We start from the raw sequence: 19,787 nt of genomic DNA, 5'->3' as shown, positions 1-19,787 counted from the left end.
ATGATGTTTGTATAGAATCAATCTGCAAACCAGAAATAACTTAAAATTCAATGATCAGTTATTTAATGGTCAAATACAAATCTCAGGCAGCACAAAGCTGATTAGATAATTCCCCTTTAATTATGCCTGAATGCTACACTGTTTAAGGGACTTAGGGATGCAGTTTATGCACATGGATTGCATCTTTTTGCTACAGAAATAATAAATTTGTAATATATTAACTGTCCTCCACTCACTGCATTTTGCTGCAGAAACGATCTTGCTTTTATGAAAAGACTGTGGTAATCTTGATCATGGCTCTGTGTGTAGTTTGCAGAAGTTCTGTGTTTGCTTACTAAATAAATTTATGATGCAACCCTGCTCAGTATCCAACTGCTTGGCTTACAATGCATTTATTAGCAAAGAGAGGTGTCATTGTTCATTATTTTCCTTAAAAAAGATTAAATTGATATTTTCTAGTTCTAAAGACAAAATCAAGAATACTTTAACTGTTAGCTTCTGTTTTATGAAGTTTAGTGAAGTTTTTTGTGAAGGGTTCCTTCACATTAAGTTGTTGCTTTAAAATCCATCATGTGCTACGAAAGAAGAGGTACACCATAGGTTGGCAGCTCCTGGTGTAGCTGGCGAAACATCATAGCACATTTATTTCTTTCTTTCACCTTGCCAAGAGCGTTGAACAGCCTTGCTTGTAAATAAAGGACTTCTCGGATCCGCTCATTGCAATCTGCTTTTTCAAAATATATCTTTGCTTCATTCAGATTTTCGATTGCTGATTCGAAAGCTTAAAAAAAAAGTTAAATTTTGAAAATGTGTCAAATAACATCCCTGAAAAATCGTACAGCATTTATTTATATTTATTATATCACATTTTAGTTATCCAAACCTGTTTTCCAAAGTAGTAGAAATGGAAAAAAGTATTGGTTTTAACATTTTAATCAATGTCCTGCTAATACCTTTAAATATAAAAATATAAAGCCTTCAATTATTCCTTTAAGCAACAAAGATAATCGTGAAGTCATTTGATACTTTCCTTAATCTTACTAGATTCTTGAGCAGTAGAGAATTAGATTGATGCACCCCTGAGCTTTCACGAAGCAAGAGCAACAATGTAACGACACCTTTTACATCCACTCAGGAGGAAAAGTGGAGCTTCTGTTTAAAGTCCTATCTGAAATATAGCACCTCTTACAGCGCAACATTCCCTTAGTATTGAAATGAAGTGAAAGCCAAGATAATGTGCAATTTTTATGGAGTGGGGCTCAATTTTTGATACAAAGATAAGGATTCTAATGCTGAGGCAAATCTGAGAAACTAAATGTGTAAAGGGATTGAATCAGTTTCAGTTAGTTAGGAGTTAAATATTTTAAAAGAAATGGGAATCAGAGATGTATAAAGACAGGTGAAAACTATAGGAGCTGCACTATCAGTGGAGAGTGTCAGCCTTGGGAGAAGAACAGACAATGCCAGTGGGAAAACAATAAATAAATGTGAGACATTTATGTTGTATAAAGCTTGAAGATATTTAGTAACCTACCAGACTGAGCATTGCACTTCATGGTATTAAGGCTGACTCTCCACAAATACATACGAAATAAACGATCATAACCTGACTTCCTGAGTTTTCTTATCAATTTGTTGAGTTGTCTAATATCACATGTACCATAAAATTCCAATGTTTTATGATGGCTCAAAACTCCTTTGCTTTTGTACTCTTTGCTTCTATATATAAAACCAAATATATTGCATGCCTTTTTAATCACTTTCTCAACCAGGTCATTATCTTCAATGATTTATGAATACTTTCCCTTAGGTTTCTCTTTTCCTGCACTTCCTTTAGATTATGACTTTTGTTTTATCTCTCCTTATTCCTTATAAAAAACGCATTACTCAATCTTTTTCTGCAAGTCTATCTGCTATATGTATGCCCACTTCACCAGCGTGTCTGCTTGTTCTTCAGGTCTATCATTATGCACAAATTTCATGGGGTTCAAAGCAACGCAAAGTTCATAATATGATTGAATACAATGTTGACTAGAAATGCATTTGTTCCTTTCTAATTAGGATATATTAAAACAATCTAGTCATATTATAAGGTACTTCTGGTTTTAAAATGTCATTCCAACCAATTTTAAAATGGCTTATCTGAGAAACTTCTCATTTTGAAGTGACAGCCTGAGAATTGTCTTGAAATTTCTTTTGATTACAAATTTTAATGAGTATATTAAGTCAAACCTAATGGATTCTTTGCAAGATCTAAGGAAATTGACAGTTTATAAATATACTAAAATTGTTGCAAAGTATACAGGTCAGGTGAAAAGATTTCAAGTATTTACCCTCAGTTTTTTCCTGAGTAGAAGAAGAGGCTGCAGAAGCGACTTGACATTTTGCCAACAGCAACATAGCAAGCCCTCGGTTCAAGACTATTCCATTAGCCAGAATGGGTTCAATAGCCATATGCAGTATATTCAAAGCTTGTTCTGGAATTCCAAGCAGCAGCTGGTAAAATAAATATACGATTTGGGTTCTTTTAAGTAACAAAAAGACTTGAAATTGTTAAAGAATATCACATTCAGCATAAGTTTCCTGTTAGTTGCACTTCTTTCCTGTGACATCATATGGAGTTATCTTTCAATCTCCAAATGCTATGTGAAACTGCAGGTTAATTTTAACGTTGTCTTCTTCTACCTCCCTTTCTAAAAGTCAGATAAGTTTTATATATTTGCATTTGTTTTCTTTTATTTTACACGTATTTTTCTTCAAGGGTCTCTTTTCACCAAACCATCTTTTAAAAAAAACCTTAATCCTAAACTAGCTTTTCTGTTAGCTATCAAAAACAAGTATCAGATTTGCAGTCTTCAAAAAGCTATACAAATTGACTTTGCATGCCTGCTGCTTCCTATTTATCATCCTAGCCTGAACACATGAGAGGAGGACCAGGATAGAAAGTGTCTTCACTAAGACATCTATTTACTGGCTACAACCCACCCAATTCTTATCCCAATTGTCACATATTGCCACCACAAGACAGTGCTGTTTCTTTGTTTCAGTTTTGTTTTCATGTGAGGGGAGTATAAACATGATTCCTCATACTTCTTCCCTTTTGAACTGCTCACTCAACTTCTCTATACACTTGATCCTGATTTCCTGCGTATAGCACAGTGGGAACAGAAACTAAACTATTTTTTCTAGTTCACAAACACAGGAATTTGATCATAAATTGTTGCTGAGTCATGTTTTAGTTTTAGTTTTACTTTAACTCTGTTTAGGAAGATGCAAATCAGTGACATGCTATTTTGAGGTCCTCCAATTTTGGAATATACTATCTTTGAGAAATCATGGAAACTCCCCTCAAAATAAAAAAGTAGAAAACATGACGTTAGGGGAAACAGTGACATACTACTGTATCACAGAATCATACAGGACAAAAGAGGTCCTTCAGCCCACGAAGTCCATACTGCGAAAAATATACCACTACCTACACTAGACTCACTTTTCCACACTAGGGCCATAGTCTTGAATGTTATGACAGTTCAAGTGCTCATCCATGTACTTCTTAAAAAGTTTGTGGAGTTTCCTGTCTCAACTACCCTCTCAAGCAGACCTTTAGCACCCTCTGGATGAAAAAGCTTTTCCTCAAATCTCTGCTCAACCTCTTGCCTTTCACCTTAAAATTATGCCCCCTTATTACTGATCCTTCAATAAGAGGAACACATGCTTACTATTCACCCTGTCCATGCTCCTCAATCTTATATACATGAGAGAATAGTCATTTACAAGCACAGTATGCATCAAACATAGAAATTTCTAAGCTGTTTGAAATAGAAAATTTACATTTCTATTTTACAATTAGAATTGAAAAATAAAATATTAAATTTAAAACTAATAAATGGTCTTAAAAACTGTGATCATGAACATATCTGCTGAAACAGGAGAATAGTGCTATACTCTATGAAATCCTCCTTAATAAAATCACGTTTCTTGTGTGAAACGGGACCTATGTTACACAAACAGATACATTACTGATATCCAAGAAAATAACTTTCTCTGTACATTTCCTTTTGAATAGGCATTAACACACGAGTGATGGTACTTTTTGGTTGTCATAAACAGCATCTCAGGTCATAAATAATTTTTATGTAAATAAGGTACAGGTGATAAATGTCAAGATATAAAAAGTGAATCTATTGAAGACACTATTATTCAGTATGCCGTTTGGGCTCCACATTGCAAGAGGGATGGTGAGGTAACAGAAAATTTACAATATGTATTCACTAGGATCCTGTCTGGTAGAAGCAAATAGAAACAAAGAATTGGGGAAGAAAAGGAACCAGTTTTGTTAGAACAGAGGAGAGCATGGGGTAATTTGATGGAGGTGTTTAAAATTATGAAATAATGAAGCAGAGTAGATTAAAACAGAATGCTTTCAGTGATGGAAAGGGCATAGAACAAAAGGTCATTGATAAAAGATTAAATGCAACAGGCCAAGAAAAGTGAGAAGAAAATGTAATGTTTAAACAGACAGAGGCAAGAGACAGTTAAGTGTTTATATTGTTCTTGCTTCCCCATATAAACATAGGTTAGAAAGATGGTTGAAAGAAGAGAGTATAAAGAAAACAAAAGAATAAAAAAAATCACTAAAGCATGTGATTAAACCAATGCTTGTATGAAAGATCAAGTATGTGTCGTCAGTTTTATGCTTCCATATTCCTTGCTGATCTAAAAGTGGCATCTCTTCATAGAACTGAATTGAAAGGTAGAAGCTTGGAATGAAATTCAGGTAGAAAACTGCTATTTAATATCGCACAGCACTGTGTGAATGGGACAAAGCAAACAACTCAAAGGAACCACTGGTATGATGGCTGTTGCTTTTGGGCTTTTGTTGGCAAAACTGTGTCATCAGTGAGGGGAACCAGCAAAGAAAAATTGTTTCTCATATGATTCTCTTCTAGAGTTAGACCCATGCAGAGACATATATTTCTTGTTTCATAACAGAGTATATACAATAAGCTTTGCAACTGATTACGCTAATATTTGTGACATAGCTCACCTGTGAAAACGCCAAATGTAAGATGGCTTCCGAGGTTAGATATTCTAAGTGATATTCACGGCTCAGTGCCAACGCTTTTAGAAGCAAAGGAACTGCCACTGCATGACATGAGGAACGCCAGAAAAGCTCAGCCTCCAAAATAAGAATTCTAAAAATAAATATTTATAAATACTTAGAACATATTAATAAAGTTTTGTGATCTCATCAGCATCAGAAAATAAGATCATAAGATCAAAATTGGAGCAGGACTAGGTTTTACAGTCCAAGTCGATTGTGATTTTAACTCCACTTCCCTGACTCTCTTCACCACTCCCCGCCCCCTCCAAAAAAAAAAATCCTTCCATTCCCATGCTCAGCAAAAATCTAAGTCAGCCTTGAACACATTCAATGATCCAGCTTCCACTGCACTCTTTGGAAGATAATTCAAAGACAAACAATCCCTCACAGAGAAGAAATCCCTTTTCATCTATGTCCTAAATGGGAGAACTTTATTTTTAAACAGTTTAAATTCACCACGAGAGAAGCATCCTCTCAGGATCCAACTTGTATGGTCCCCTTGTAATCATATGTTTCAAAAAGAATACCTTTCACTCTTCTCAACTCCAATGAATACAAGCCCATCCTGTTCAATCTTTCCTTATAAGATAACCCCTTTATTCTAGGGATCAGCCTTGTAAAGCTTCTCTAAACTGCTTTCAATACATGTATACACTTGGCAAGGAAAAAGAACAGAACAGTACATGGTATTCTAGGTGTCGTCTCACTAATTCCCTGCACAGCTATAGTAAGACAACTTCTTTTCGTACTCTCCCTTCTAGCAATAAAGGTCAACATTCAATTTGCCTTCCTAATACTTGCTGTATCTGCATACTACCTTTTTGTGATTCATGTACAAAGATACCCAGATCCTTCTGTTATTTCTATTTGAATAATATTCTAGAAGCACAGAATCCCTACAGCATGGAAGCAGGCCATTCCACCCATTGAGTCTACACCGACCCTCCGAACAGCATCCCACCCAAACTCACCTCCTACATTTCCCACCCTAGACACTATGGGCAATTTAGCGTAGCCAATCCACCTAACCTGCACATCTTTGGTCTGTGGGAGGCAACCGGAGTACCCAGAGGAAACCCATGGGGGGAATGTGCAAACTCCACACAGTCGCCCTAGGCTGGAATCGAACCCATGTCCCTTGTGCTGTGGGGCAGCAGTGCTACTGCTAAAGTAAACCTCACATTTTCCTACATCATACTCCATCTGCCAATATTTTGCCCACTCATTTAATGTATTTCTGTCCCTTTACAAACTCTCTATCATGATTTACTTCATTTCCTGCAACTACCTTTTCCTACTCTGTCCCTGACCATTGGATCAGACGCAAACAACAGGACCACCTTGGGAAGAAAATGTTCAGGCAACCTTCTCCCCTGTGATGCATAGCAATGTCTGAAGTTTGGACTTCAGCCTATCAAGTCTGAGCTGAAGTTCCTCAGGCCACAAACAGTTCAGAAGTACTTGCCATTGATCAAAGTGGTATCCATCAGCTCCCCCATACTACAAGTGAAATGCATCACTTGTCCTGCGATATTTATTTTGTTTTATCTAACTAGTTAAGTTTCAAGTATTGAAATATTTCTCAATAATTATGCAGGGTTTGTGCTATGGAGTCAGTCATGGTCTTGCTGTGATGTTGCAGTTTTCCTCTAAATTACCTTTTCCTTCATTAAAATTAATGTATTCCCCCTTTTCTAAATAGATTTCAGTTCAGCAACAGGCAATAAACCTCTGAGTTCTAAAACGGATGCCGCAAGTTGATCATTATGGTGCATTTTTATATCTAGATTACAGCCCATTTATTTCATCTCTGTCTCCACATAAAGCTCTTGACCTGGAGTACTTTTATTCACCATTTTTGTCTTAAATATTATGTTTCTTTTGCTTGTGCTATGGGATGGTCCTTTGAGTTACTTTGTGTCTCATTTCAGTTCTGCTGTCTTTGTATCCACAATTGCGTCACACAAATCAAAAGGTAGGTAAATAATTTTTCATAACACTATAATTTGGTTCATACAAGAACCTGGCCTTGGTATCTTCCAACATCACATGTAGTATGTACTAGTGTGACATTGAGTCAGAAACTTTAAAAATAAGTTGTCTGTTTCAGTGCCATGCTTCATCCATCCCTTGGGGCAAATGCTTACCAACTGATTCTATATAATGTTCTCAAGCGAACTAATAAAAATGAAAAAGCTCTGTTGGAGTAAATTCAAGAACAATTATGTAGGAATGAAAACTCATGCTACCCAAGTTCCTCAATGTCCTGGGCTGTCTGTAGGACTAGCACAATAAGTTTAAAAAAAGCTTTCTGCTGAGTATGGGTTTACATATAATTATTGGAAGAGACAGAGAAGATTTAATACCTATTTTTGTGATCATGTTATTCTGTCTCAAACGTACGTATCGTTGATATACTATGATTTATTGGTGCTATGGTTGGTATGGTACTGTAATGCAGAATTCAAAGCTATAATTAGCATAAGAAGTAAGTCTGCACTCACACTGGAATTGTGAAGTGTGAATGTTGCATTATGAGGTATGATGTCAATAAAGACCTGAGTAAACATATTGGATTCTGAGGTATTATGTCTCAATACAGACTTGAACCTGCATTACTACAACTGAATGTGTATGTATTCTAGTGTTTAAATAACTAAATGAATTAGAATAAGAAAGCAGTCCGACAGAAATCAGGGAATTCCTCTTGACACAAAGACTGAGGAACACATGGATTGGACTTCTAGATAAGAGTTGTCAAGACAAAAAATGCTGGAATCATGTAGGAAACAAATCAAATTCTGCAATTGGAAAGCAAAGATGTGTAGTTCTTCCTGGGTGAAAGAAATAAGATCAGACAAATTGACATTCTCATCAAAATTCTGTGATTTTGTCAGTGATGTTCATAGCAAAATCCTAAATCAATCTTGTCCAGACTAGTAGTCCCCAGGGCTCAAATGTTTAATGCAGTGAGAAGCCAAAACACATTTCAAGAGAACTTCATGTATAATGCCTTGTATGTAGTAAATTTCATTCTTCAGAATAGCAGCTGAGATACTACAACTGGTTACAGTGCATTAAATTAGGAAGCTTCAAGTCAAACCAAATTCATATTTTTTGGTCCCGTCAAAAATACTTTTGCATAGAAGATAGGTGAGAACCTGCTTGGCTGAGCTATAATGGCCCACAAAGAAAACGGGCTCCTTCTATGCTGCACACTTTGAGCCTATTGAAGCCATACTGACTCTCTGCAAGTACAGTTTAGTCCATCCCACTTCTGGCTCTTGCCCTGCAATTTTTCAAAATCTTTTGTTACCTATGGTATTCTCTTTTAAAAGTTAAAATTGATTCAGCCTCCACCATCTTGAATAGTGCATTCCACATCCCAATCACTTGCACTGTATACATGTCTTTTCTCCTCTGCATGAAAAGTTGCCCCTTGGGTCCTTTTTAAATCTTTCCGCTCTCACCTTAAACCAATGCCCTCTAGTTTTGAACTCCATTACCCTGGGGAAAAGACCTTGGCTTTTCACCCTATCCATGCCCGTCATAATTTTATAAACCTCTATGAGGTCACCCCTCAGCCTACGATGCTCCAGGGAAAATATCCCCAGTCTATTCAGCCTCTCCCTATAGCTCAAACCCTCCAATCCTTGCAACATCCTTGTAAATCTTTTCTGAATCAGAACTGAACGCTGCCAGAGGGGGTGGTGGAGGCTGGTACAATTACAATATTTAAAAGGCATCTGCATGGGTATATGAATAGGGAGGGTTTAGAAGGATATGGGCCAAATGCTGGCAAATGGGACAAGAGTAATGTAAGATATCTGGTTGGCATGGAAGAGTTGGACCAAAGGGTCTGTTTCTGTGCTGTACATCTCTATGACTCTTACTATCAACCAAATCCATATGCTCTGGTTCTTGTCACCTCCACCAGAGGGAAAGCCTTTTTTTCTATTTATTGTCTTGAACTACAATATTTTGAATACCATCAACTTTTCTTCAAAGGAGGACACTCACAACTTCTGTACTCTATTCCTATCAGACAAGTTCCCCATGTGCAATAGAACTATTTGTTATAATTTTTTGCACTACCTTTAAAGCTTTCTAAATAACACTTCAGGTGAGACAAAAATCAGTATTTGCTAAGATTCCATATAATTTCATTGCTTTTGTATGGTCCAAATGTTTTGTCATGTCAGAACTGCCTCTACTGAAGTAGGATTTTGAGATCCTTATTGCATGGAACTTCCAGTGTGCATTAGATCAGCTAAGAGCAAATCCAAGCTTTGTGGATTCATTTAGATAGTTAGGGTATCCTGTAGAAGTAAGGTACCCCTATTTATATGATCTGGGGACACCTTTGAGAGTTGGGAGTTGAGGGGCTTGGGTATTCTTTGTGATTGTTAACAGCAGTAAAGATTGTGCGTAAATGATGAATAAACCCCTTGGAACTGTAAAGCAGTTAGGGTGGAAAGAGCTATCAAAATGACCTCTGAGGAATTTTTATTTTTTCCTACAGTCCAGAAACCACTGTTCACCTGTCACTCAACCAAGTTCACACCCACCAATGTCACTTTATCTCAGTGTCAAACAAATTGAAGGCTATGTTGTACTTTATCAAACACCTGTTGAAGTCCAAACACAGCATCACCTGCATTAACACTTTACCTCAAAAAAACTCAAGTTAGGCACCGTGTGCCTTGAAATAATCTGTGCTGACTTTCCTTAATTAATAAAATGATAATGATAAAATGGTTTGCTCATTTTGGATATTAATTGAGTGATATGGTGCGTGGCTGCATATCATTCAACGTTTTTTGACTTGGTAGCTGGTATACCAGGTTTTCAGTAATAAGCTTCTTTCAGGTTGATACTAATTTATTGTACACTCATAACCTCAAATTGTACATTAAAAATAGCAATTTTCCACATCATTCACTGTTTGTTCTCTTCACAAATTTAATTAGTATCAGTTAGAATTTTGTATTAGTTGACTGGAAAGCCTCCTGTTTAGACGTGTTTGCTTTGTATCAGAGTGTTATTACTTACAATGTTAATACTGCTTCCACTTTTATATTTTAAACAAACTCAAAATAAAACTTGAAGACTAACGCTGATAAACTATTCCTTATAAATTCTAGTACCAAACAATAATAAGTTTAGTTGCATTCTGTATTTTTACCACAGATTGAGAATCATTCATTCGGACAGACTTAGTAATCTCGAAAAGGTAATACATTATCACAATAAAATATTACTCAAGCCTACTCAATGGCGATACATAGGGCCAAATTTTCTGGATCGGAAGGGGGTGGCTGACATCATCAGCCATTGTGCTGTTTTCCACCACAAGTTTTGTCAAAGAAGAGCAAGTTAAATTAACAAATTGATTTAATGGAGGCCCTATCTCCACATGGACTGGGATTTGCAGTCAGTAATGGCCTATTACACATTTCAATAAATCAACAAAACTTATCTAGCTTTCTCCCTTGCTGTCTTTATTTCTGGATGAGCTTGCCTGCAATCCCCAGCCTTTAACTGGCTCTGCATTTCAAAACTGCAGTGAGTGCATCTAAAATATAGCACAAGAGGGCAGGACCTGGAGCTAGAACCTGTCTCTGACTAAAAGTTCAATCCCTCGCGTTATCATCATTTTGGATAACTTATACGTGTAATCATTCCCAACTTACTTTATCAACATTTCTGTAGATTTTTTCTTCTGACAATGGACCAACAACTTTTGTAGAAGTCTGTACGATTCTGTGATTTGATTCTGAGCTTTCAGCACAAGTGCTTTCCTTTGGGGAAACATGGAAGAAAAACAATAAATGCTAATATATGAGGCCCTATACCACTGGACCGATCAAAATTAAGTTTAGAACACCCTGCATTTTAGTTAATATAGCAAGTTTTTATGATGTCATTATGCTGTTTTATTATTATATTTTATAATGCCAGGTTATACACAATGCATGATTAAAGACAATGATTTAGGTACCGCCATACTAAATCATTGAGATTTTTACCAGTTTTTGGGAGATTAAATTCCAAAATTCCATCCAGTTTTTAATGAAAACTTAAAAGCTTATAGCCTTGATGATTACATGCTCCTCTACTTATACACTCAATTTTACTTTTCTTCTTAAAACCCAGGATGTACAGCAAGATAGAAAGCATTAGGGTAGGCTCAAACAGATGAGCATTAGTCAGGAGCATTGTATGCCAATTGAAGAGGCTAATAAACTCAAGTTTAAAATCTCAAAACTTGAGAATGAAATATAATAGAGGAATCTCTCACAGGAGTAGGACAATAATATATGTAAAGTTACAATATATTGAGAGACTAGATTATAAGTTATATTTTTAAACTCTGCACCTATGTTACAAAGTCTTGCTTTCTCCTGTTGCTTGAGCAATTTGTTTGTTCATCTCTTTTCTAAGAAATTCAGATATATCCAACTTAAAATTTGTATAAATATTTCCAGTCAGTAAGGCAGTCAGGTAGAAACATTGTAGTAGAAATTTCAAACAGGACAGATATTTACATCTTTTATAATATGGTATCAAATTTGATGGTCAACAGAAAATTCATATTGCAGTAAGTATTGGTAGTACATTTCCTGTGGGCTGCTTGCCGATCATAAAAATAATAAATTACTACATTCAAATGCTAAGAATGTTAGTAAAGAGTAAGAATTTTAGAATTTCAACAAAAATATGGTGTCACTGCTTTTTTTTGTTCATCTGGCTATCAAGAGTCAGTCATAGTTTCTGAAGTAAAAAAAAAAGCCAATAAAATGTGAATCATTGCCTGAAAATTCTTTTTTCAATAGATTATTTGCTTTTCTTTTATTAAGTCATTTGAAATCAAAATTGAAAAAAAAAAAACATATTTGCACAAGTAAACAATTGATATGTGCTTGGAAATTGTGAACATGGCACTTATCTAGCATGTATCAAAGTAAATTAGGATTGTTTTAAACTGTGCTTGATGAACAGAAAAAATAGCAGCCAATAACAAAATGTGAATCATTGCCCTGGAAAAAAATTTTTCAACAGATTATTTATTTTTCATTTATTAAATCATTGCGAATCAAAGTTTAAAAAGCTTACATCTATATTTACATAAATAAACAACTGATACATGCCTGGAAGTTGTGAACATGGCACGTATCAAATTAGGACTGTTCTAAACCGCATGCTTGATCAGCACAAAAGCATCAGAGGTGGGCAAGGGAGTTGTGGTTTTCAGGACAGGTAGGTCTGGAAAAGACTCATAGATAGTGGAGTATTAGAGCAACTGGCTGGTTTAGAAGTTAGAACAGATATGGCATGGCATCTTTTAGAGTGTGTCAGAGGTAAAGATATACCCGCACCAAAATGTGTAGAATGACACTTCGGCAATACGAGGACTCTCAGGCACTCGTGCAAAATGAGCATCAGAGGATGAAATTTAATAGATGCATTAAGGATTGGAAGTAGAGTTGTTTATTGGCAAGTTAAAAAAGTGACATTTTGTGTTCTGAATGGTATTTTTAAACCTATCGAGCTGGAGAATTGAAGGAGACAATGGTAAGGAGAAGGGGAAACTTAATGGAACTTCTGTTCCCTTTTTATTGGTAGATTCTACTTACCGATTTTGTGTATTATTATTTAGTGGTTCTTAATTTTAATTAGAAAACTAGAGTTTTTGAATTGTAACATGCTACAATTATAAAATTTGAGGCAACATATAATAACATGACTAAAATTGACAATGTGATGGAGAAGTAAATGAGTGCCATTACATAAATGAATCCAAAAGATAAATGCAGAACCAGTTCATTTTTTTTGATGGGGGGCGCGCGGGTGGGGTCACTCAGCTCAACTGGCTATATGGTTGGTTTGCGACGCATAATGACACACACAGTACAAGTTCAACTTCCGTACCAGCTGAAGTCACCTGAAAGGCCCGACCTTCTCAACCTTGCCCCTCTCCTGAGGTGTGGTGTCCCTCAGGTTAAACTCACCACCACTTATATCTTTCTGAGAGACATCAACTGATGGTTCTCTGGAACTATGGTGACTTACACTTTCAATCTATTAGCAAATATGTAGGAGATATTAAAACTAAAGAAACAAGTATACTGGAGTAAAAAAAACAAAGTTGCTGGAAAAGCTCAGCAGGTCTGGCAGCATCTGTGAAGGAGAAAACAGTTAACGTTTCGGGTCCGGTGACCCTTCCTCAAGTATACTGGAGTTATGGTTATATAGCAGATTTCTTTCCAACAACGTCCATCAATGCAACCTCATCTACTGACAAAAAACAATAAACCTAGCCATTAGCTTCTCTGAACTTATAATAAAGACAACTATTTTGTTTAGAAGGAGAATTAAGCCTTGCTTGTTTTTGCAATTCAAGACAACTATTCAAAGTTAGCAAAGCTCACAGCTGAAAGGCTCTCCAGATCATTCAATTTGGTTTTAATGCTTGTTTCACAATTCAATGAAATCATGACTGATTGCTGATCTAATTCCATACAACTGTCTTCACTCCACATCTCTTAATACCTTTGGTGAACGATAATATATCAATCAGATGTTAAAAGTAAACAATTGATCCAGTTTTTGTAGAAGAGAGTCCCAAATCTCTACAACACTTTGCTTTGCTGAAAACATTTTTGCTGAGAACTATTCCTTATACTTACTTGTACAGTCCTTCTGGCCCATTAAGTGCTGCTATTCCAGGAACTAGGGAGTCAGCAATGTGATACTTCCCATCACTCATTGCTCGATTAAACTGTATATTTTGCTCAAACAGCATCCAGAGCTTATAGGTAAAAAAATAAAATTGAAAATTAACAATATCAAAGCTACTGTATGTTTTTTTGCCAGTAAGATAGTAATTTCAACTTGAATTAATATATTTGCTCCATTGTACACACTCGGTAACCTAGTAAGAATTCCTGTAGGCGTACAGTAATTCAGGTTTTCTACTGATATTTATGTATGTAATCAAAAGTTTGTCTTTATAAAGGACACCCCTAAAAACTTGAATGTACAATGTGCTAAGAACCACAAATTATCTTATTACTATGGAAATGTTACTGAAGACTACATAGGCTGCAATTTTATTTTCCTTAACGTTTCAAAGGCATATTTTCAAGCAAGATCTTTTCAGTAATTCAGAAAAAAAGCAGCATAAAAATATAGCAGTCTAATATTTGTCAAATTCAGTACAAGATATGTATCAAAATTATAAGACTTCAATTTTCAACATTCGTTTCAGTAAGTTGGAAACAGTCTGGTGAATAAACAATTAAAAGAATTCCACAAACTTTCTGAAGGTCAAATACACTAAAACAGGAACTGAACAACAAACTAAATTTGGGTTACAATTGTTTGCTCTCTGAAATCCATGCAGTTATACTGGAAAAAAATAGTCAAAGCTCCAATTCCTAATCATAAATGCATCCTAAAAGAACAAACACACAGGTTCTAGACTTAGACTGCCATTTCTACTATTAAGAGTCTCTTTGCAGCTTCCCTCTTTTCCTGAAAGGACATTTATGGCCTTTGTTCTTTTATCTCTCGCAAGGAACTCAACAATGTAGCTGATCATGATGACAAACCTACATCCTATCAAATTGGTGAAACCAGTTGATTGTCCAGCTCACTGTCTACTCCCACTGAATCCAACAGCAGTTCTTTCGTGAATACTGAAACAGAAGTAAGAGATCTTCATAGGTCATTAGCAACCTAACGATCATCAGACATCGGTCGCCAGATTTTTCTTTTAGAAACTGAAATTCACATGCCAATCAGCTGTCAGCAGCTTAAGGTAAACAGTCTATTTTGTATTTACAGCTCCATTAATTCAAAGTAAAAGTTGCAGTTGAGGCATTGACCTCTTCTTCCCAAAAACTGGTCAACTGAGTAATTGTTGAATTCAGTGCAATTAACAGTACTTGTTTTGAAGAACTGTTGCAATATTAAATTACTGTAATCAAAATGATGACATTTATCTTCTGTATCAAACAATAACTGCTAGCACAATTGTCACTGTACCTTTGCATGCTGGCTGTGGGGAGGAAACCGTTCTTTCAAATGCTTTAGGATTTCAGAAGCAGCTGAATAATAACCCTACAAATTCAAAACATGTGTATTATTTAAACTAACAATCACATTCAAAGATGCAAAGAATATTAAATTGCAATAGCAATTCAACTGCTAGGGTTTCTATTAAAGGGGAAGAAGAAAAGGGGAATTCAATTTTCTGTTTTTTTATATTAATTGCCCAGTTATTGATATTTTGACACTGAAATTATTTTAGGAGCTCTGGATCACCGCATCATGGAGTCAAATCATTATGATTGTTCATAAAAAGACCAAGAGTCATAAAACTAACACACTTTTCAGTAGTAAACCCAAGTTGGTTTGGAAGTGATTAGTAGTCCACAGAGCCTGAAAGAATTGAATTGACAGCGTAGCGACAAATTATTAAGAGCATTCGGCTATGGCTACCTCTAATAGCTCCCTCTTATGTTTTGGTTACGTAACTGCTTTTAGCCAAATAACACATATGAACCTTACATGAAACTTGCTAAATCAAAACAAAAAGTCCTTTTGACCAGTTTAAATGTTACCAAATTCCTAAATAATATTCTGAAGTACAGAATTTAAGTTAACTGTTTTTCATAATGCAACACTTTCTAATTATAGAGACTTTCATTCCAGTTTCTCAAACATGTAATAGTGGTAGCACACAGTGATGAGACACGTTCAGGATCATTTCACCGAGTTCTAAATCTACCTAATAAGGGCACTGAGATCTCACTAGACAGAGGTGAAATCAGCTGTAGATTTATTTTTGGCCAACATACCACTGTATCAGAGTAGGCCCCTAAACATCCAAAACAGACGTTCTGCACAGCTTTATCCCAATTCTGGATCAAGGTACTGGAATTAACATTTTTCACAATTTTGGAAATGGACAGCTTTCAAGTATGAAGAGATATTAATTTGGAGATTGTGTTAAGGAAATAACACTCCATTATGCTTATTTTAATTTTGAGAGACGGAACGTGAAGAACAATGATTCTCCCACTTCTGAGAGTTTAAGAAAACGCAATCACCACGTGATTACTACTCTAACCATGTGACATTATACTGTAATTAGGAACTGGAATCATGTCAGGAAGATCACTGTTCTGGTAAATAAAATCTTCAAGCAATATTCTTATAAATAGCTAGCTGAAACACTTAACTATCCCAGATAATTCTGCTAGACAAAATGTGAGATTTTGCTCTTGGTTTATGCATGGTAACCTAATCTCAGTTGAGGTGCATTAGAAGCACTATAATTGGTGTCAGCACATCTGGGTCAAGGGAGAAGTAAAGTGAAATTGCCTAGTTGTTACTTATCATCCAGTAAATTCTACTCAAGCATGCAAATCAATGCATTGTTTTAGACTCAACTATAAAGTTCCTTGTGATCAAATATATTGTTAACATTGACACATAGAAAATGGTCACTTGGGTGATGTACTATCAGATGGAATTTTTTATTAATAAGATCTGCAGGGAAAAAAAAACAGTTGGCAAGGCGAAAGGTGAAAAAAATCCACAAAGCCAACTTACCTGTTCTGCATGAAGTTCTGCCAGGTGACAAAGTACTACAGCCATTGCTTCAGTGTTATTTTGATGGATATCCATATTTACTGACTCCAGAGTGTGCATATACAGAAGAAGTTGTGTTTGCTGTAGTGCCATTGTACTAGAAATGATTAAAAAGACTTAAGTAGTCGCATCAATAGTAATTTATTGGCAATTATGACAAATACTTTTGAAAGTTTCATCGAGTAGGTAAATCTAATTCATGTAATTCAGAAATATACAACAAAGCAACATCAGAACGAGGGTGCAAACTTGGCACCAACTCTCATCGAGAGTATCACCTCATAAAAGGAAGGAAGAGAATAGAGATCAGGTTCCATTGTAATGCCTCCGTTTCTGCCATCTGACAAATCTGCTTGCTCGTGATCATTGGTAAGCCTCACATCACCTGCTAGAATATTGTGCCAGAGTATACGAGCTCGTTCCCAATTTCAGTTAATGATTAGAAGAAACTTAATAGGGGGACTGATGCTTTTATTCTTTTTGAAAGTTATCACTCTGTTATTTGAGATAACCTAGCAGAAAGTAACAGAATTGGACAAAGCCCTAAACAAAAAAAATGAAAGAAGTGCAGAAACTGGAAATCAGAAACAAGAGCAGAAATGGCTGTAAAAACTCAGCAGGGCTGGCAGTATCCGCGGAGAAAAATCACTTTTTCAGGGTCACTGGACCCGAAACATTAACGTTGATTTCTCTCCGCAAATACTGCCAGACCTATTGAGTTTTTCCAGCCATTTCTATTTTTGTCACTATTTGTCCTTCCCAGTTATCCAACAATGAAAGATATAACTGAATAACTCTTACACTTTTAGTTTTACTCCTAGGGGTTGAATGGTATGCAACTTATTCTGCACTGAGTTCATAAAAATGTTAACACACTTTTACATACCTTTGACCATACATTTTCCAAATTGCAGTTTTCTGAGCTATGCTTACATCAATAAGCTCTGAAAGTCCATGTTTCCAATGTAACATGTCAGAGTCCTTCATGGCATCCATTAACTTGTTAGCTGACCTTCCAGAAAAGGTCCTTTGTTGTACGAGTGATTGGATGCCCAGAGATGCCAGATACTACAAAATAAAAACAGTTAGATATTAACACACCAGACTCATCATTTGTGTTGTTTATGCAAAGTGGTACACATTACCATGTCAGCATTCATTTGCAATGCCTAGAACTCTGAGCATATAAAGATAGCTGCAGCCTATGTTGGCAAGACCAGATAGGATGGCAGATTCCCTTCTATGAAGGACATCACGTGAAGCAATTGGGTTTTTATTATTTCACAGTTACTATATTTATTAAACTTAAGATTTAAATGATAGAAAATGAACTCTCAACTGTGTTTGCCAGTCCAATTCAAAATCTACATGATCATATGGCAATAAAACATCAAATTTAATTTTAGCTTTCTTATTTGGTCAATATGTTATTGTTCTATAGAAAGTACTACAAATACGTATTTAAAAGACATTTCTGATTATAGGTTAAAGTAGAAAATTGTGGTAACTTTTGTTATCACCTAAAGTGGTCTGAAGGAATGCCTGAGACCTAATAGAATGAGGGAATAAGTGATGGATATATTGAGAGTTAATTAAATTTGACCTGGTTGTATAGATTGGATGGTGGTATAATCAGTGGTGAAAGTTTTATGGATCCTGGTTAACTGAAATAAAGTTCTCACTTAAAAGTGTAGACGCAAATTCTTCTAAAATCATTATCTTTTGGAGTTTACGAATTTATTAATTTTATTATTCAGAAGGGAAGTTAATTAATAACTGTTCATGCTTAATTAGTATCTAGTTCTAGAAAGTAAAATTACTCACAGGTAAGCCAAGCTGTCCAGCCTTTTTCACAGAATGTTCAACGAGAACTGCATTATCAGATCCCTTCATTTGCTCCAGAATGTACAGCCAACTCTAGAAACAAAGCCATGATTGGTGTGATGAACTTAGACTAAAGTCAAACATCAATATTTAAATTTATTTTTTAGAGCATCAAATTAGTAGAAATGCACTAATAAAGACAGAATAATGTGGAGACTAAACTAAGACTCCTTACCAGGCAGTGCTGTAAACAAACATGATCACTGGATTCTTGTGCAATACGAATAGCTTCCTGTAGAGCAAACTGGGCCTGCTCCCTGCATATACAAAGATACCAAAGTCAGATCATCAGAAAGCTATGTAGTAGCATTAGCTATAGTCTAAATGTCCTAAATATATTAGGGAAAGACCTTGGAAAGTGGTTCTCCAATGTTAATTAACTCCTGGGATCCCTTGCTGTTAAAACCCACATATTTGTATTGTCATTTAAAAATAGCCATGCCAATGTTAATAAAAAACGCATTTTTGTTTAGAGTGCCATCAATTTCTCTCGTGGTTCAGCAAAAGTTATACGGGTCACCTCTAGCACAATCATTTTGCTCCTGTTACAGACATAATTGGGAATACTTCAAGCATTCAACATGCCTGCTTCAGCAATGTTTCTGGGCTACAACTAAAAGGGAAGTTTGAAATTGATGGGAGGTGGTGGTGATGCTGCAGACATTGTTGAAAATCACCTAATTATTGCTGCACTCTGCCTCCAACAGCTATGTACTGCTACAAATCTTTTGTTAACTTAGAGAGGAAATCTTAATTTCTACAGAATTAAAAACATTCACATTTAAGACTCTTTAACATGGACTCAATAACTATAATCAAACCTAATACTCACTGATGGCCAAATCTACAGTTTAAAGCAGCGAGATTGAGAGCTGCATATCGCAAACTTCGTCCAAATCCATCCTCTCCACTGCTTTTGCTATCACTGCCGGTAAGAATCAACCGATCGAAATAGTGAAGCAGGCTGTGCATAGCACTGAAATAGTCTTGTACACGAAGGCTGTTTAGGTAGCTCAAATAATGCTGGAATTACAACATAAATACATATACAAAATAATAAATTTGTTAAAACATATTAAATCGCACACAAATTTTCAAGGTACTTTATGAGAAACACGGTCCATTTAATTTATTGTCT

The 19,787-nt window shown here is 35.7% G+C and overlaps 1 protein-coding gene across 3 annotated transcripts in view; it reads right to left on the bottom strand.

The window, feature by feature from the left end:
* Window positions 1-40: 40 nt before the first annotated feature.
* anapc5 (anaphase promoting complex subunit 5) overlaps window positions 41-19,787 on the bottom strand; it is a 48,320-nt gene continuing 28,573 nt past the window's right edge. For all 3 annotated transcript variants that reach the window (XM_020513516.2, XM_048611199.1, XM_048611198.1), the window contains exons 8-18: window positions 19,482-19,672; window positions 18,825-18,906; window positions 18,590-18,682; window positions 17,652-17,833; window positions 16,727-16,862; window positions 15,155-15,229; window positions 13,795-13,916; window positions 10,798-10,905; window positions 5,048-5,195; window positions 2,334-2,496; window positions 41-781 (exon numbers count right to left, since the gene is read on the bottom strand). In XM_020513516.2, the coding sequence (XP_020369105.1) occupies window positions 576-781; window positions 2,334-2,496; window positions 5,048-5,195; window positions 10,798-10,905; window positions 13,795-13,916; window positions 15,155-15,229; window positions 16,727-16,862; window positions 17,652-17,833; window positions 18,590-18,682; window positions 18,825-18,906; window positions 19,482-19,672 (1,506 nt within the window). In that variant the 3' untranslated portion in view covers window positions 41-575. The remainder of the gene's footprint in view (window positions 782-2,333; window positions 2,497-5,047; window positions 5,196-10,797; window positions 10,906-13,794; window positions 13,917-15,154; window positions 15,230-16,726; window positions 16,863-17,651; window positions 17,834-18,589; window positions 18,683-18,824; window positions 18,907-19,481; window positions 19,673-19,787) is intronic.

Source organism: Rhincodon typus, chromosome 24 (genome assembly GCF_021869965.1).
Source record: "Rhincodon typus isolate 14 chromosome 24, sRhiTyp1.1, whole genome shotgun sequence".
In the NCBI taxonomy this organism is placed as follows: Eukaryota; Metazoa; Chordata; class Chondrichthyes; order Orectolobiformes; family Rhincodontidae; genus Rhincodon; species Rhincodon typus.
This window is presented reverse-complemented; position numbering and strand designations above follow the sequence as displayed.